We start from the raw sequence: 15,816 nt of genomic DNA, 5'->3' as shown, positions 1-15,816 counted from the left end.
CCTTCACCCACAGCTCCCAGAATTAATTCAGAATGAGAAACATGTCACAAAAATAATAAAAATAAATAAATGCACACACTATTTATACGTCCTGCAGAGGATTATGATGTTGATGTATTTTTTTTTTATTTGCTCTTAGAACCCTAGGGACAAACCAGCTAGCTTCCTGGTTCAGTATAGTCTTCTTAATATCACCTTTACAATACACTATGCCAGTATGAATGTAATGGTTTGGCATTGCTGGCACGATGCTACAGTTGGAACAGCTGGTTTGTGACATCACAATTTGATAACTGCACCGGCATCGCAGAGGCATTAATGAACACTGAAGAAAAGAGCAGGGTTCAGATCCTTCTCTCTTAATGGTTAGTTTGGCAAAATGATAAACTGCTTGACTGATGAAGTCCTGATGTTCCTCGTCATCAAATTTAAAACTGCAAATTTAAAACTACCTGCAAATTCAAAACTAATCTTTGTAATTTCTTGTAGTTTGGTAGTATTTTCAATTTGAATCCACAATGCACAAGTCACTGTTGCGTAAGTATTGCTTCTTGTTTTGCCTGCTTTCTGTGGTACCAGATTTACGAGTGGGTGGGTAGAGTAAGATTATTGGTAGAATTTGGGGTTAGTGCAAGGTAGTCATCAAACTCCATCCTGGTTCTGGCGTCATACATCTACAATAGTTGAGTCCCCGCCCCCCGCATTTATTGAGATGCCCTCTTCCCCTCCAGGCAGGTCTGCTATAGCGATCTGTGCAGTTGGAGAGCATTTCTTTCCATACTGGCCTCAGCTGGCAGGACTAGAGAGTGATTGACAAGCCAGAGCAGTGTGCTAAATGAATGAACTAAGAGTTTTATTCAGTGTATAGCAGCTTCATACTTTCCTATGGTTTGTGATGTTCGGAAAACTATAGTACATTTCAAACTGGAGACCTCAAATCAAAATTCCAGGGCAGGCCTCTTGTTGGAGTTCACTTCTGCTGAAAGTTTGTTTAGGAACTACAATAATTGTGCTCCTGCTACTCTTCCTGAAGTACCTTTTACACGCCTCTACTATCACAGATCATAAAATCTGTATTGGTAAAGTAGTAACATTGAAACTGGTTCCTGGTTTTGTCTGTCTTTAGGGCTGGTATGTTAAAATGGAAAACACTGCTGTCATGGCAAGTCTGATGCATATTTTTTTACATTGCCAGAAAACCCAAGTTTAGCTCTGATGGTCTAATTATGTATTAAGGCAGTAAAGAGATACCAGTTGGGGGATCCAGGAAGTTTTTGTTTACTGTTGTGCTGCTTCTGTCTTTTTCTATCATTTTTCAGAGAAGCACCTGATCTTGAGTGACTCAGTATTGGTTTTGGACTGTGGTAGAAGTACCATAAAGCTGTGAGCCTGCAATCCAATACATATATTAGCAGATGTGAAGTCACTGTGGCTCTCCAGATGTTTCTGGACTCCAATTCCTATAAGCCCAGCCGGTAAAACGAAAGATTGTTGATGACAGGAATTATAGTCCAATAACAGCTTGGAGGGCTACAGCTGTCCCAGCTCTGGGCTCTAGGATTGCAGCCATAATTAATTTACTAAGTTCTGCCGATTTGTTGATTATGCTAAGCTTTTTTTATGTGATATGATTGTGCTAGGGAGGCTGTGCTTGCCTGAACATGCCACCCAGAGAATGACTTAACAAAGCATTGCATAGCACTGTGCTACATAGCTGTTCATGTTTTCCCTTTTTTAAGGGAAATTCCCTTATTCCGAATAGGATTCCTTGCAAGAAAAGGTAACAGTTGACAGCTATGCTGTGCTACTAATTGCACCTTCCTGCTTAACTTTGCTCACCTTTTGAATAAGTTTCTTTCCCTTGGCAGGATGCCACCTGGCTGCTTTTTGTATTCCGAGAATGTCTTACGGCTGGGGAGCGGGTTCAGGAAAAGGCATCTGTTTCACACCACAGAAACATTTATGATATTTTAACAAAGGATGATATTCAGGAGGTCATATAACGAGGCCGCCCAATGGATTGTAAAAGGACCCTCCAAGTATGATAGCTACAGAATCTGGCTTGGCCCTGGGCACATTAGCCTTTGCTTTCTTTGTACCGCTGTCGGTGGCTTCTCATGAGGCAGTGACCATTCCTGAAGCCCTGGTGACAGCTTCGGGAAGAGTTATAGTCAGTTCCACAAGCTGCAGTGTCACCTGTGGGCTGGGTTACAAGGAAGAAGAGTCATGTGAGATTAGGCCTGATGGGCAAAGGAGAGGCTGCAAACGACGGAAGGTGGACTGTTTGAACAGTTGGATCTGTGGGATGCGGCACTTCACCGCCCTGGTGGGCAGGCCATTCGAGATCAGCTGCCTAACCACTGCGGAGATAGGTCCTGACACCCAGAGCTTCAGCTACACATGGAGGCTGGCCCGAGGCATCATCACAACAGACGATACTCTCTTTGCCCCTTTCAAGAATCCTGGCTTTGTCATTAAGCTTTACCCCGCTGAGGAATATGATGCGGGGACGTACAGGTGTGATGTGCAGTTCATGAAAAACTACAAGGTTGTCAAGAGAATCTACTTTGGACTTCGCGTGATCCCTGGCGACATGGTGGATTTGAATTTTGACAAATCCTTAACGCTGGAACAGCAATCAGAAAGTGAAAATAACCAACAGAACGCCACCGGCATGCCAGCCCAGGGTCGGTGGGGCTCTTGGCGCCAGAGGGCTGTGTTTGTGTTTCTGGTTGGCATTGGAAGCGGCTTGGTGCTTGGGGCTGTGCTGCACAGCCTTCTCTACTGTGTCCTGTGCCCCAACCGCCATGAAAACGATGAACGTGATGAGGAATGAGATGTGCTGTTTTGTAGACTTGCTATATTAGATTGCTCCTGTACATCACAATTTCACTATGTTAATCTTATCACTTCAGGCTTATGAAGATCATTTGGTGACGTTAATCATAAACATAGTTCCATTTGATTTATTAGACAGTAATAAAATTCCATCCTGTGCCTTAATGGTAAAAGGTTAAGTGTGGGGAAACTGTTTTCTGCCCACAGGCCACATTTTCTCATAGACAATGTTCAGGGGGCCACATAACGATGGTGGGTGGGGCCAGAGGGGAAAGTGGGTAGGACAAAGGATGAGACTCTTACAGTAGGCTGCATTCCAGCTACGAGAAAGCCAGAGGTTTCTACACTTGCCCACATAACAAACCAACCTCTCCATAATGCAAGAGGTATCGAGTTCATGGACATATGCCATGCAGGAAAAAGCACTTGAGGACGACATTGGGGAGGGGGCCTGCCAAGGGGCGTGGCCTAGATAGAGCCTTCAAGTCTGAGGTTCCCAACTGCTGGTTTGAAGCCAAAACCTCTAAAAGGTAGTGCAAAATCTGGGAATCTGTAACAGCTAGTGGGTTCTGTGGTAAGAGTACATGCTTTGCCTGAGCTACCTTCGGTGAGCAGTTGACATTCTCTTGGGAATAATATCTGAGGATCTGCTGGATGTTCCATTCCTGTAAGGTGGGTTCCTTGGCCAAATTCATGACAGGTTCTTTCTATGACAGGTGGGCCTCAGTGTGACAGGGAGCTAAGTAGTCCAGACATGCAGACGATGACACCTTAAAAGGGAAAAACCTAATGTTTTCTTCTTATTGGCTCCCACTACATTTCAGCATTAGCTTGCAGGGTTTTTTTTAATTTCTCATGAAAATTCTGTATGGTTTCCATGCAAATTTCTCACAATAGACACATATTTGCTAACAAATTTCCCTAATAGCATGCATTGAATGTTATTGTTCACTAAGCTAATGTGTTTCTATACACAGGTTCTCCTGTACACACATTTTTGCACACGTTATTTGGTTGGAAAACTCCCAACACAAAATTCAGAGAAGTCCAAATTTCAGAGAGGAGCTTTGCTTTAGTTTGGATGTTTTGGGAAGTGTGAATCAGGTAGGTTCGCATTAAAATCCCAACCAAACTTCTCCTTCCATCCCTCCCAGCAGAGTTCAGACAATTTGAACCGCCTTTCCACCCCTGAAGGCATAATTGAAATTTAGGGGAGTACTGCACCCCATGAAAAAAATTTGCATAGTGCATCTATCCTCCATGCATTTGCACAATTTCCCATGGTTGCCATCTCAGAGATTTCCTCAACATTTCAATACAGGATGGTATATTTGCCAGGGTGGGTGCTGGCTATGTTTCAACTTAACAAAGACCCCACCCCCACTCTTACCCTGATTGCCTTCCTTTGTCCAGCTAGTGCGGATATCAGCACTGTCTTATTTTTTCTGGCTCACACTTCCAACCTCTTGCTCAAATCATTCCCAACTTCTGGTTAGAAGAAATACACGTTTGGAAATAAGTCACAATGGAGATGTTCACTGAAGTCTTTTTGAAGATCTTTATTTAAGAACTGCGTGCTACTGTAGCCAATAAGTAACATTAATCATCATCTGCTTACAATGCTTGGGGGCTTTTTTTTTAGTTGTTCTATTCATTTCTTTAAAAAAATAGTGTACAACAAAATTACTGAGAATGTACTTGCGCCACCCCCATTTCCTGTACAATGAAACTGGAATAGAAGAGGCAAAGGAGAGTTCTTGAAGATAGTGTAAGGTTTTCAAGTTAAGTGCGAGGAAGCCAGACCCCAGATCAGTGATTAGGCAAAGCCAGAAGAAAAATGTCTTCCAAGGGTGGCCAATGTGGTCCCCTCACTTGAGGCTGTGAACTGCAACTCTCATCAATCACCCAGGGCCATTGGCAGTGCTGGTTGGGTTTGCTGAGGGCAGCAGTCCACACATAGGGGCCACCACATGGGCTGTTCCTGCTGTAGTCAGTATCAAAAGCTTGGGAGTCCACATCAGTTGTGTCATTACGATGTGGCTTTGGTGAGCTCTACTGCAATCTATAGAGTAGGGGTGGCCAACAAGGTGCCTGCCAGATGTTGTTAGACTCCAGCTCCCATCATCTCTAGCAAGCTTGGCCAGTGGTTAGAAATGACAGGAGTTGTAGTCCAAAACACCTGGAGAATGCTAGGTTGGGGGAGGCCACAGACTACATTCAGCTTGTGTTAAGTTAATGGCCATGTTACCTGGAATGGGCACATCCAGCCCTCTCCATACATGGCCTTCGGAACGAGTGAATGACCATGTGCTGTTGCAGTCACCTTAGGCCACTGGGTTGCTTCAAAACAGAGAAAGCAGGAATCATTCCAAACAAAACCTTACCATGCATACCACAGAACACATCAATGACATCCCTGACCTTGCTTGACCTTCACGCTCCAATCAGATGGAGAAAACCTTACTACCATCAGTGGATGAAAGCAGTGAAAGGCAGGCAGGCAAAACACGTTATTTGTGAAAAATAAAAATGCCGGTCTAAGTGTGGATAAAAACAATGAAAATGAAAAACAGTGTGGATCATGCCTTAGTGAATTATTGTACTTAGCAGGCAGACTAATCAAACCATGCTGTGTAATGGACACAGCTATAATAGGGAAAATATATATGTATATGTGTGTGTGTGTGTGTATGTATGTATATATATATATCTTGGGGATATATATGAAGGGGAAAGTTGTATTGTATTCTGGTATTCAGTTCCTAACAGCCCTGATCCAGGGAATCTCAACTGCAAGAGGAGGATACAGAACTGCGGCAGCATTCAGGAAGCTGTTTCCTGCACACCCACAATGTGACCAGCACTGATCTACCACTAGGTGACAGGCAGGAGGGGCACTGAGCCTAAGGTGGGCACTTGCTTCTCTCTGATGAAAGCAGGGATGGGGAACCCATGGCTTTTTAGATATTGTTGGATTATAATCATACCCGATTATTGACCATGCTGGCTTGGGCTGATGGGAGTCTAATAACACCTAGAGGGTCACAGGCTTTCCACCGCTGGAACAATCCTTGGCATTACTAGTGGTGCCAAGCTGCATGGGGAAAACCTCTGTAGGTCCAGAGTGCATATTTTTCAATGTCATGCAAGAAAGCTTAAAGGTGGGCAGGCTTCAGTTTTGCAGGATCCACTTTTTGGATTGGGAGGGAAAGGAGCTAAGGACATACACTTGCAGTGTATTCCTATGCAAGTTTGTTCGGAAGCAGATATGTATCAGATAGGAGCTTCAGGACTAAATAAAGTAAAATATATTAAAATGAAAGCAGCAATACGAAAACCTACAAATCCACACCTGAATACAAGCTCATAGATGACAGTTTGGGGAACTCCTGATCTAGCTGCAGTCTTTTCACTAACACTGTAAAGTAAGCCAGCATTATTGCAGGTATAGACTGAGAGTAGACCACCTAAGACAACACAATGAGTTAATGACAGAGATTTGATTCAAGCCACGGACTTCATAGGTCATTCCCTTTAGCCACTATGTTTACCCCCAGCTCTCTGGGACCCAGAAATCTTTGCCAATCTAGGTAAAGGTAAAAGACCCCTGGATGGTTAAGTCCCGTCAAAGGCGACTGGGGTTGCGGTGCTCATCTCGCTTTCAGGCCGAGGGAGCTGGCGTTTATCCACAGACAGTTTTCCAGGTCATGTGGCCAGCATGACTAAACAGCTTCTGGCGTAACGGAACACTGACGGAAACCAGAGCACACACAAATGCCGTTTACCTTCCCACCGCAGTGGTACCTATTTATCTACTTGCACTGGCGTGCTTTTAAACTGCTAGGTTGGCAGAAGCAGAGCAATAGGAGCTCACCCCGTCACAGGGATTCGAACCGCCGACCTTCCAGTCGGCAAGCCCAAGAGGCTCAGTGGTTTAGACCACAGCGCCACCCGTGTCCCAATCTACTGCAAGTCCTCAAGACAGCTATCAGTAGATGCCTCTCTACTGCCAGCTTGCCTGAAAACACTGATACAGTATAAAACCTGAACGTGTACTGCAGTTTTATTTATACATGATAAGTTGGAGTATGAATGTAAATGTAACAAAAAGAATATATTTCAATGCATGAGAAGAAATAGCACAAATTCAAAAACAAATGCACATATAAATATACATACATACATACACACGTAATTTCACAGGGCTATTTATCATACATCCTAATCGTGTCTCACTTTTATATTTTAAAATACTGCTTTATTTTAAACAGCAAGTCTGAAGTCTAGAGTGACACTCATGGAAAAAAGTCAACTGGTATCCTTTCCAATCAATGTGTCACAGGTGAATTTTGCCAGTAATATGCCAGGGATATGAATATACCTGGCCTGAGCCCCACCTGAGCCCAAGGAAATGTTAACATTTGCAAAGTGTCTCTGGCATGCCCAGTTCTATCCCATTCTATGCACATTACATAAACTATAACAAATTGTTTCATTAGCACAGCTATAGGCATGAAGTTCTCCACAGGGCTCAGCTTCGTTTGAAGCCGAGCGGAATTGGAAGTATTCTAGATTGCACGCTAGAATACAACAAGGATGTCTTTTTTGCTTCTCTGGAGAAATTCCCTCATTCTAAAATACAGCCTACCAAAACACATTGATGCACTGCACAAATGCCTACCTTGCATGCTTTTAGATAAGGGCATGAAACACTCTTCTATGGCCCACACAGGGGACATGGTCTGCCTCTCCCTTTTTGCCTGTGTGGAACAAAATCTCCCGCTTGCTTTTCTATACACCCTGACTTGAGTTTGCGCACTGCTGTCAAAATACTCCTTCAGGTCAACAGGAGGGAAGAACTGCAACAAAACAATATATGCAACTGAAAAGTACAATAACATTTTCGAAGCAATTTGGAGTCCTCAAAGTGCTCCTCGTACATGATCTCAAAGATCCTTACAAATCATCCTGAAAGGCAAATCAGTATTATTATCACACCTCCTATTACAGATGAGGCACTGAGGTTGAGTGATAGCGGCTTGTCTAAGGCCACCTACTGCATCCATGGCAGAGGCAAGCTGTGAATCAAGGAACTCTTGGTTTACAGGCCATGTCTCTTAGCCAATCACAACGCTGTGTTAGCTCCCAAAGAAATAGCTTCCAGCTAGAGATAGGCAGATCTGTCTATTTCCAGTCTCTGTCAGTTTCTCACATGTTTGTTCACAAATCTATCACTTCCTGCTTTATCAATCTGCAATTTATTGAAAATCAATACAGAAATTCATATTTAAATATAATTTAAATATGTATTTTTATTACAAAAATCATATTTAAATGTGTATTTCATATCCATGTGTGCATTTCTAAATCTATTTTATCCTTAAAAAACAGATATTATTATTTTTACACATTTTGGTATGTATTTTGGGCCAAGAAGTGCAAAATTGAAGGTAAACTATGGTCCAATCCACATATTAGGCATGTGTTAGCCTGGGAGATGCAAATAAGGTCAGTCTGCTTAAAAACGTGCTCTTTCATCCTCACTTCCAACTCTCCAGCGCAAGCTGGAGGACACCTTAAATACTTTCTTCTGTCAGGTTAAAGATTTTTGTTTTTTTGTTTTTTTTTAAAAGGCAGCTTGGTTTGGCACCCACCCACCCCTTAGAGGGAGGAGAGAACAACCAAGGGTGTCCCTGGGAAAGAGCAGAAGAGGGATGAGATACAACTAGCTTAACACCAAGGTGGAACTCCTTGGCTAAGGAGGTAGGGCCTAGGCCCTGACTGGATTTATAGACACCCCACCTTAGTGAAGAAAAAAGGCCTTTTCATGCCCTTGAAAAGAGACAAGGCTACATCCCATCAAACTCAACAGAGATGAGCGGAGCGACAAGATGTATCCCGCCAGCAGCCATTTTTAACAGAATGCAAATGTAAAACTATTGGCATCACACTCATACACAATGATAGTAAAGTTACTCTACAGTTTTTAGGTTTTCCACATTACTAAAGTAGAGCAGACTATGTTGAGGGGGTGATACAAGACCACTGGAAAACAGGTTTCTGCACCCTTTTCAGTTTGCATCTTGTTTAAAGCATCAAAATATCAAGGCTCAGTTTTTCAAACACCCAGCTGTCAATCACTTGGCCCTCTCTGCCCAGGTTGTCAGGAGAACTTGGCATGCTGGATGAACACTTCCATGTTATATTACCTCTCACTGTTGAGGACAGGTATGGTGAACCTGTGGCCCTCCAGATGTTGATGAACTTCAACTCCCATCATCAGTAATCAGCATGGCCAATGGTCAGGGGTGATGGTAGTCCAGCAGCATCTGGAGAACCAAAGATACTCTGAACGCTGCCACCAGTATTTAATTTCTGAAAGAGCAAAATGGTGGAACTCAAACTTGCCTGGAACCTGCACCCTCTCATCAGATCCCACTCCATGGCTATCTAGAGGAGAGGTTAAGGTATGCTGCACATTTTCAAAGGCAACTTGGTTTGATCACTTGATAGGTTCCTGGTCCAAGCTGTAGCTTAATTTAAGCCTAGTATACCACAATGTGTCGTGCAGAGATAACTCACACCTGATGCTTCTGAGTAACATATCTTGAGTAGCCACAGCTCAATGGTAGACCACATGAAGAAGGTCCCTGGTTCATTTCCCAGTATCTGGTTACAAACAATTTGGGAATGAACTTTGCTTCATATGTTAGAGAGATTCCCTTAATGCCAACAAAACCTCTTAATGCCAACCCATCTACCCCAAACAAGAAATATACCAAGCCTTCAATAAAAATAGAGCAAGAACTCTAAAATCCACATAAAATATACAAAACATAGCTATAACTTGCATTTGAACAACAGAAGAGCTTCCATCAAAAGGGGAAGCTAGCACATAATTTAAGACTAACATTCCTAAACAGGATGTAAATTATGGAGGACAATTCACATTCTATGTAGGTACCTTAGGACTGGAGCAGACACAATAAAATAGACTTGTAACAAACCTTTTCTTTCTCTAACTTTCTCCTTTGAAGATGAGTGAAGTACCTATATTTACCCTCTTATTAGAGCTGATAATGGCTTGGGGAGACGTTGCCAGAGTTAATCACCACCTCTCCAGCCAACCGAGTAGCTTACAGGGGTTGCTATCCACATCCATTCAACACTGTGAAATATGAAGAACACCATCACCAAGGGGGAAAACACCATCATCAAGCCATTTCTGTATGTTTAAGATCTGAAGAAGTTGTCCAATCACTAAAAGAAGCAACTCCTGCACCTTAAACGTTTCCCTTCCCATCTGGCTGGGTAGCCCCAGTAAGCATCCATCCTATTTTCTGAGTTCAGGAAAGTACGAGGGTGTTTTATAGTGCGTAACAGGATTCCTACACTAATCTTATTGGTTCGTTCTTACAAGCTGTTTGGGGAGCTGAAGTCCCCCTCCCGCCTTCCTTAGTCTACGAAAGATGTAAAGCACACTAAGAGAGATCAACCAGCTAAGAACAAACATTAAATCACTGAAGAACGTTCTGAGAAACAAAAGGTGTCTGTCAGCATTCTTATGTCTCAGTTCAGGCGTTTGATTGATCTACTATTCAGTTCTGACAGTGATCAGTAGGCATTGAGAGGCATAACATTTCCAAATATTTATTGGTTTGGCAACCACACATGACCTGAGAACTTTCCTACAGGTGGAAAGGTATGACAACTTAATAGATTGAATTTGCTCTCAGGTCCAAGGCAGATTAATGGAAGTTTGGGCAGATGATACTACTATGTAAAAGTGGAAAGAGGCTTCTGCAGTAACCACCTCCATTCTACCGCATTCAAATGTCCTTTTAGACAGACCCTGAACTTTTCCCTCCTGACATAAAAGCTCCTCCGGTATCGCTTTCTCTTCAAAACACCTAGTGAAGTGGGACAGGGGGAGGAGAAGGAAAGAAAACCAAAGGAAAATGCAAGAACTGGTAAATGCATGTGTGTTGCACCAAGTGTGGCAAAGCACCGAAGATTACAAGCAGCACATACTGGGTGGAAGCCACATGGCAAGGCAACTTAATGTTTTTGGTTCCACCCGTGAGCCTCAATTTTCTACTTTTGGCAACCCATTCACAAAGCTCTGCTTGCTTCTTCTAAAGTCTGGGGTGGGAAATGCTTGTCCATCACCATTAGCTTTCTCCACTTCCGTTGGTTGCCATGAAAGGCAGTGATTAGACTAATGCTGCCACTCAGTGAGTTCTCCTTCATCTTTGAACCCAAGAGTCGTCAGTTCAATACTGGCTGGAATGATACAGAGCATGCTCATCTCTTTGAAAACCTCTCCCCAAAAGATACTGCGTTTATTCTGTAATTTAAAAAAAGAAAGAAAGAAAACAAGGTTCAAGATTGAGTTTTAAGAGTCTGTTTCCTTCTGTACATGGCTTTGTAAGGCAGAAGAATCTACTGAATACAGTAATATGAGACAGCCAGTTTCCAGAATTCATATGAAATTCATCCTTTTGTTTCTTCAGTTAAAAAAAACCACTGACTGATTAAAGACTCGCGTCTTGTATGAAATATTCTATTTTCTAAAAAAAGAAAAAGGAAGAAAAGAGTATATATATATATATATATATATATATATATATATATTCCTCTTGAGTTCTTTTCTACTACTAGTTGTAGTAGAAATTTGTACTCCCAATGGTCAGTTGTTGATTTGCTCTCTGGCTTGATGAGGAGGAATCCAACATCTCTCTTTAACAGGGGCTGGTTATCAGAGCTCCAAGCAACCCATTAGTGCAGACAGAATTAGTGAGTACATCAGAGCAACCACTGTATTTGCCACTGGACGGTCAGCAGAATTTTGCACCATCATACTGGTCCCTGTAAGAAAGAAACAATGCTGTTGAGTTGCAAAAACACAAGTCAAAAGGCCCTTTGTTTTGAACAAGCAGAAGCTTCAGAATTTCCTGAAGTGTTTGTTCTGCATTTTCCACTGTATGCTATGCTACAGGGGAAGGGGAAGGCAAAACACTGGCTCAGCAAGTCAGCATTGCTCCAGTACTGGAGCAAACTCTAGATTCCAAAACCAGTGGGGGCAGATTCTGGGAGCCTGGAGATCAAGGCTATGCATGATATATTTCTGAAGCATGGCTTGGGGTCTGTGTGTTCAATGAATGCATTCTGACGTATGTGTGTAGCTTGCCTATGCTCGCATGCACATACCTGCCGCCACCATTCATGTGATGACTGAATATGTGGAGTACCACCCATGCTTCTGAAAGAGGCTCATGTGGTTTGTCCTTTAAACTGTTCCTGTTATGGCTTTGGATTAGCTGCTGGGACCATGACAATATAGCTGAGCATCCAGGCCTATTCAAAACACCCCACTGATGGAAAAACATTTTTGAAATGGTTGAAGCCTATTGTGTGAATGCTTATGTACCTAGAGACATGGCAAGGGTACTTCAATCACCTGCAGTTCCCAGCTTCCCTCCCTATTCCGCCCATTAAATTTCTAGTTCCTCCTGTTACATGAAGGCTGTGCAGATGTTTCTCAGTTTGCCCTTGACTCCCAGTTTATCCTTCTCAGTCCATCTCCCACTGCAGATCTTTCTCTCCCTTTTACTTAAAAGAAGTGCTCATGGTAAGATAGGCTAGTTGAAGGATGCCCAACTTTTACTTACATAAGTGAAACAAAGGCCAGCCAGGAGAGAAGTATTCTAAAATACAAGCCATTTATAGTGGAATGTATTTGCACACAGAGTTTTGTTGATCTAGTCATTCAATTAGTGCACTGCTTAATTGATCACTCAACTGCTTGCGTTGCAATACATTTCTCAATATTATTGATTTACTGATGAAGAATTACTGTTTCACTCTGTTCTTCTCCAAGGTTTTTTTTTTTTGTGTGTGTGTGTTTTTAACCAAACCAAACACTGGCATGATTATTTTCTGACTTTGTTCCAGAGACCTTTTTGAGTGTGCAGCTGATGTAACAGTCCTGCTTCTGTGTGCATATGTGAGCCACTATAACTGGATGTCTTAGGAGTTTGCTTACCTCTTCAAAATGAATTTGAGACAACTAAACTTGAATTTTTCCTGGTGGTATGCAATGGTACACAGTACCACCACCTTTTATTGGGAAGGAGGAAGGAGGGGTTCTTGGACCCTGTCACAGCATTGAATCTCCTTCCCTAAGCTGGGCAAATGCTTCCTGGATTTTGGGAAGGAGGTGCAAGGCTCTGACAGGATCCTGGAGCCCTTCTGCCTCCTTCCCCAAGAAGGAATCGTTCTACATGTAATTGCTTTTCCTGGCCCTGAGGAAATTTTGCACCCAGGGCAACTGACCAGAGTACCGCCACCTTTCTTTTCTAGAAACAAAGTACTGGTGCTACCCCACCCTCCACCATGCTTCACCACTGCATTGCTTCTTCAGCTTCCTAAACACAGGTCCCAAACACATTTCACAGTGGTGGTTGAACCTGTACTTCTAGTCTTGTCATCAAAATTCTTACTCCCTGGCTTGGAAGTATGAACCTCAGAGCTGCATGGCGCTTGCTTCAAGTGTAAGGTCGCCCTGTAATTCTTATCCAGTTAAGATTTTATTTAATCCAAGTCTGTGCAGAACCGAACTCCTTTGCCCCCTCATCACATATTTCAATTCATAGTAAACCTAGGGTTTGAATATGCATTAGAATGTTTATGGGATGGGTTCCATGTCCCATTTCACTACCAAATCAAAACGCTCTGACTAAATACCCATGGACCCTGGACAGGAGTTCAGGCAAGGCACACTTTCCAACTCAAGTGTGGAACAAGAGTCCTTATTCATCCTCCACACTGGAGAAATGTGACCCAGCACTACAGCATTCAATCTTGTTATTTCCCCAGCATTTATTCCTCTTAATTTTCCACTGTCACACCAAAGCAGAGAACCAAGTAACAAAGCCAGGGGAGAATAAACGTGCCCGTTACTAAAGGCAATTGATCCTGCCGTTTTTAACTTGCCTGCTGGGGCGAAAAGTTGAGCCTACACGATAAATGTAGAATAAGGAGAAAAGAGAAGAGCAGACGCACCACTGTTTCTCAGGATGCGCACCTCTGCTGGGACTCCATCTCCTCCTGGACCAGTCGTCCTGATTTGCACCACTGCATGAGTAGAGTCTTCTGGAACCATGATCTCAATCCAATTTTTGGCAGCTGTGTACAGAACAGGAGCTGAGTGCGGGTCCGACTGGTACAGCATCTATTGGGAGGAGGCATGTTGAGTTTACTGTTGTTGAGTCCCCTTCAACTTAAGGATCACTCCCATCCCTCAGTTATTTTTAAGGAACCAGTAGTCACAGGGGCGGCATGTGCGTTTTCCAATATCTTGCAGAAGACTCCTGAGCCTGATCTTGTGCAAATTTACTTGGGAGTTAAGCCCTTGTTCAGAAATCAAATGTTGATGGGACTTACAGATAAGGATGTGTAGAGTCACAGCTACACATCCAGAGAAAATGGAAAGTTGCCCAACAGATGCAGAACCACAGTACAGAGAAAGAATGGAGCAGCCTTTTAAGATCTGGATTTAATTCCCTCGGGAAAGCTTAGCGGTTTTTAATGTGTGTATTTGATAGTTGCCTTAGTTCTGTGCTGCACACAGCATTTTATTGTGCTGGTTGTGTATCTGGACTTTTATGCCGGTTGTCTTTTAAAGCCAGTGTGGTGTAGTGGATAAGAGCGGTGGACTCGTAATCTGGTGAACCGGGTTCGATTCCCTGCTCCTCCAGATGCAGCTGCTGGGTGACCTTGGGCCAGTCTCGCTTCTCTGAAGTCTCTCAGCCCCACTCACCTCACAGAGTGTTTGTTGTGGGGGAGGAAGGGAAAGGAGATTGTTAGCCGCTTTGAGACTCCTTAAAGGGAGTGAAAGGCGGGATATCAAATCCAAACTCTTCTTCTTCTTCTTCTTGTCTCTTAAGTTTATTGTGGCTTTATTGCAGTATGGATTTACTGTTATTTTTTATTTCATTTATTTTTTATTTGTGCAATGCCTAGAGCATTTATTTTATGAGGAGTCTCGCTCACTCAGTAAATTAATGAAATACCACCCTGCCACCCAGTGTTATTTCTCAGGGGGGTATACTTTGCACTGACTTATTATACTGCATTTCAGAAGTTAAGAATCCTTCAGCCAAGGGCGGTGGTGGAGGGGGGAGACTTTCTACAAGTTACCTTGTACCCAGTGACAGCGGACTCATCTGAATTGGCGACCACAGGATCCCACTTGATGCTAATGCTGGTGCTGGAAAACTTCCAGGAAATGTTGCTTGGTGGCCTTTTTGGTGCTAGAGGATACAAAATGGCAGAGATCTTTACTACAGCAACAGAAAGCAAGATAGAGGCCTACAGACAATGCTTTGGCTGATGAAATCCAATCCACACAACCCTTCCTCCCACCTGCCATCTGGCTACCCATTCTACAAATCTGGGAGCATTCCCTCTTCTCTCCCACCCATTCCTCCTGTGCTCCACTTTCTCCCATCTCCTCAGTCATTCTAGCCCAGGCACAGGCAAACTCCAGCCCTCCAGTTACCTAGGGATGATGGGAATTGTAGTCCCAAACATCTGGAGGGCTGGAGTTTGCCTGTGCCCACTGGTGGAGGAAGAGGAGTGCGGGGGGAACGCACCACCCCCGGCAGCGCGATCCCGGTGGGGTGCCATCGCAGTTCCCCCCCGCCTGTGCTGGGCGCCATGCCTCTGCAGGTGCTGCGCCACGCCCCTGGAACGCGTGCCTGTCCTGCCCCCACCTGCTCTCCGCCCCCCAGTGCGGGAGTATGAAGCTCTGCCACTGCCTATGCCTGTTCTAGCCTCTTGGGAAAGGGCTGTAGACCAGCGGCAGAGCATGTAGAAGGTCCCAAGTTCCACCCCTGGCATCTTCAGGTAAGGCTGGGACTCCTGCCTGAAGCCCTGGACAGCTGCTGTCTGTAGATATTTTCTAATACTGAACTA

At 43.6% G+C, this 15,816-nt stretch overlaps 2 protein-coding genes across 6 annotated transcripts in view; one reads left to right on the top strand and one right to left on the bottom strand.

The window, feature by feature from the left end:
• Positions 1–43: 43 nt before the first annotated feature.
• Positions 44–3,011, top strand: TMEM81 (transmembrane protein 81). 2 transcript variants are annotated; one of them, XM_053393292.1, is made up of 2 exons: positions 44–365; positions 1,869–3,011. In XM_053393292.1, exon 2 carries the CDS (start codon positions 2,042–2,044, stop codon positions 2,834–2,836), a length of 795 nt encoding a protein of 264 aa, XP_053249267.1. In that variant the 5' UTR covers positions 44–365; positions 1,869–2,041; the 3' UTR covers positions 2,837–3,011. The 2 variants fall into 2 exon arrangements, with proteins under 2 accessions (XP_053249267.1, XP_053249266.1); XM_053393291.1 differs by lacking the exon at positions 44–365 and adding an exon at positions 441–537.
• Positions 3,012–11,474: 8,463 nt separating this feature from the next.
• Positions 11,475–15,816, bottom strand: part of CNTN2 (contactin 2) — a 59,819-nt gene continuing 55,477 nt past the window's right edge. For 2 of the 4 annotated variants that reach the window (XM_053393281.1, XM_053393282.1), the window contains exons 21-23: positions 15,040–15,152; positions 13,903–14,071; positions 11,475–11,706 (exon numbers count right to left, since the gene is read on the bottom strand). In XM_053393281.1, coding sequence (XP_053249256.1) covers positions 11,597–11,706; positions 13,903–14,071; positions 15,040–15,152 — 392 coding nt within the window. In that variant the 3' untranslated portion in view covers positions 11,475–11,596. Of the gene's footprint in view, positions 11,707–13,833; positions 14,072–15,039; positions 15,153–15,816 lie in introns of all 4 variants that reach the window. The other 2 variants (XM_053393284.1, XM_053393283.1) reach the window with 2 other exon arrangements.

The sequence above is a fragment of the Podarcis raffonei genome, chromosome 6 (genome assembly GCF_027172205.1).
Source record: "Podarcis raffonei isolate rPodRaf1 chromosome 6, rPodRaf1.pri, whole genome shotgun sequence".
Classification (NCBI taxonomy): Eukaryota; Metazoa; Chordata; class Lepidosauria; order Squamata; family Lacertidae; genus Podarcis; species Podarcis raffonei.
Note: the sequence above shows the minus strand (reverse complement) of the source record. Positions and strands in the feature narration are given on the sequence as shown.

Bases quoted from the DNA above. Each gene is read 5' to 3' on its own strand.
- TMEM81 (XM_053393292.1), top strand. From the start codon at position 2,042: ATGATAGCTACAGAATCTGGCTTGGCCCTGGGCACATTAGCCTTTGCT.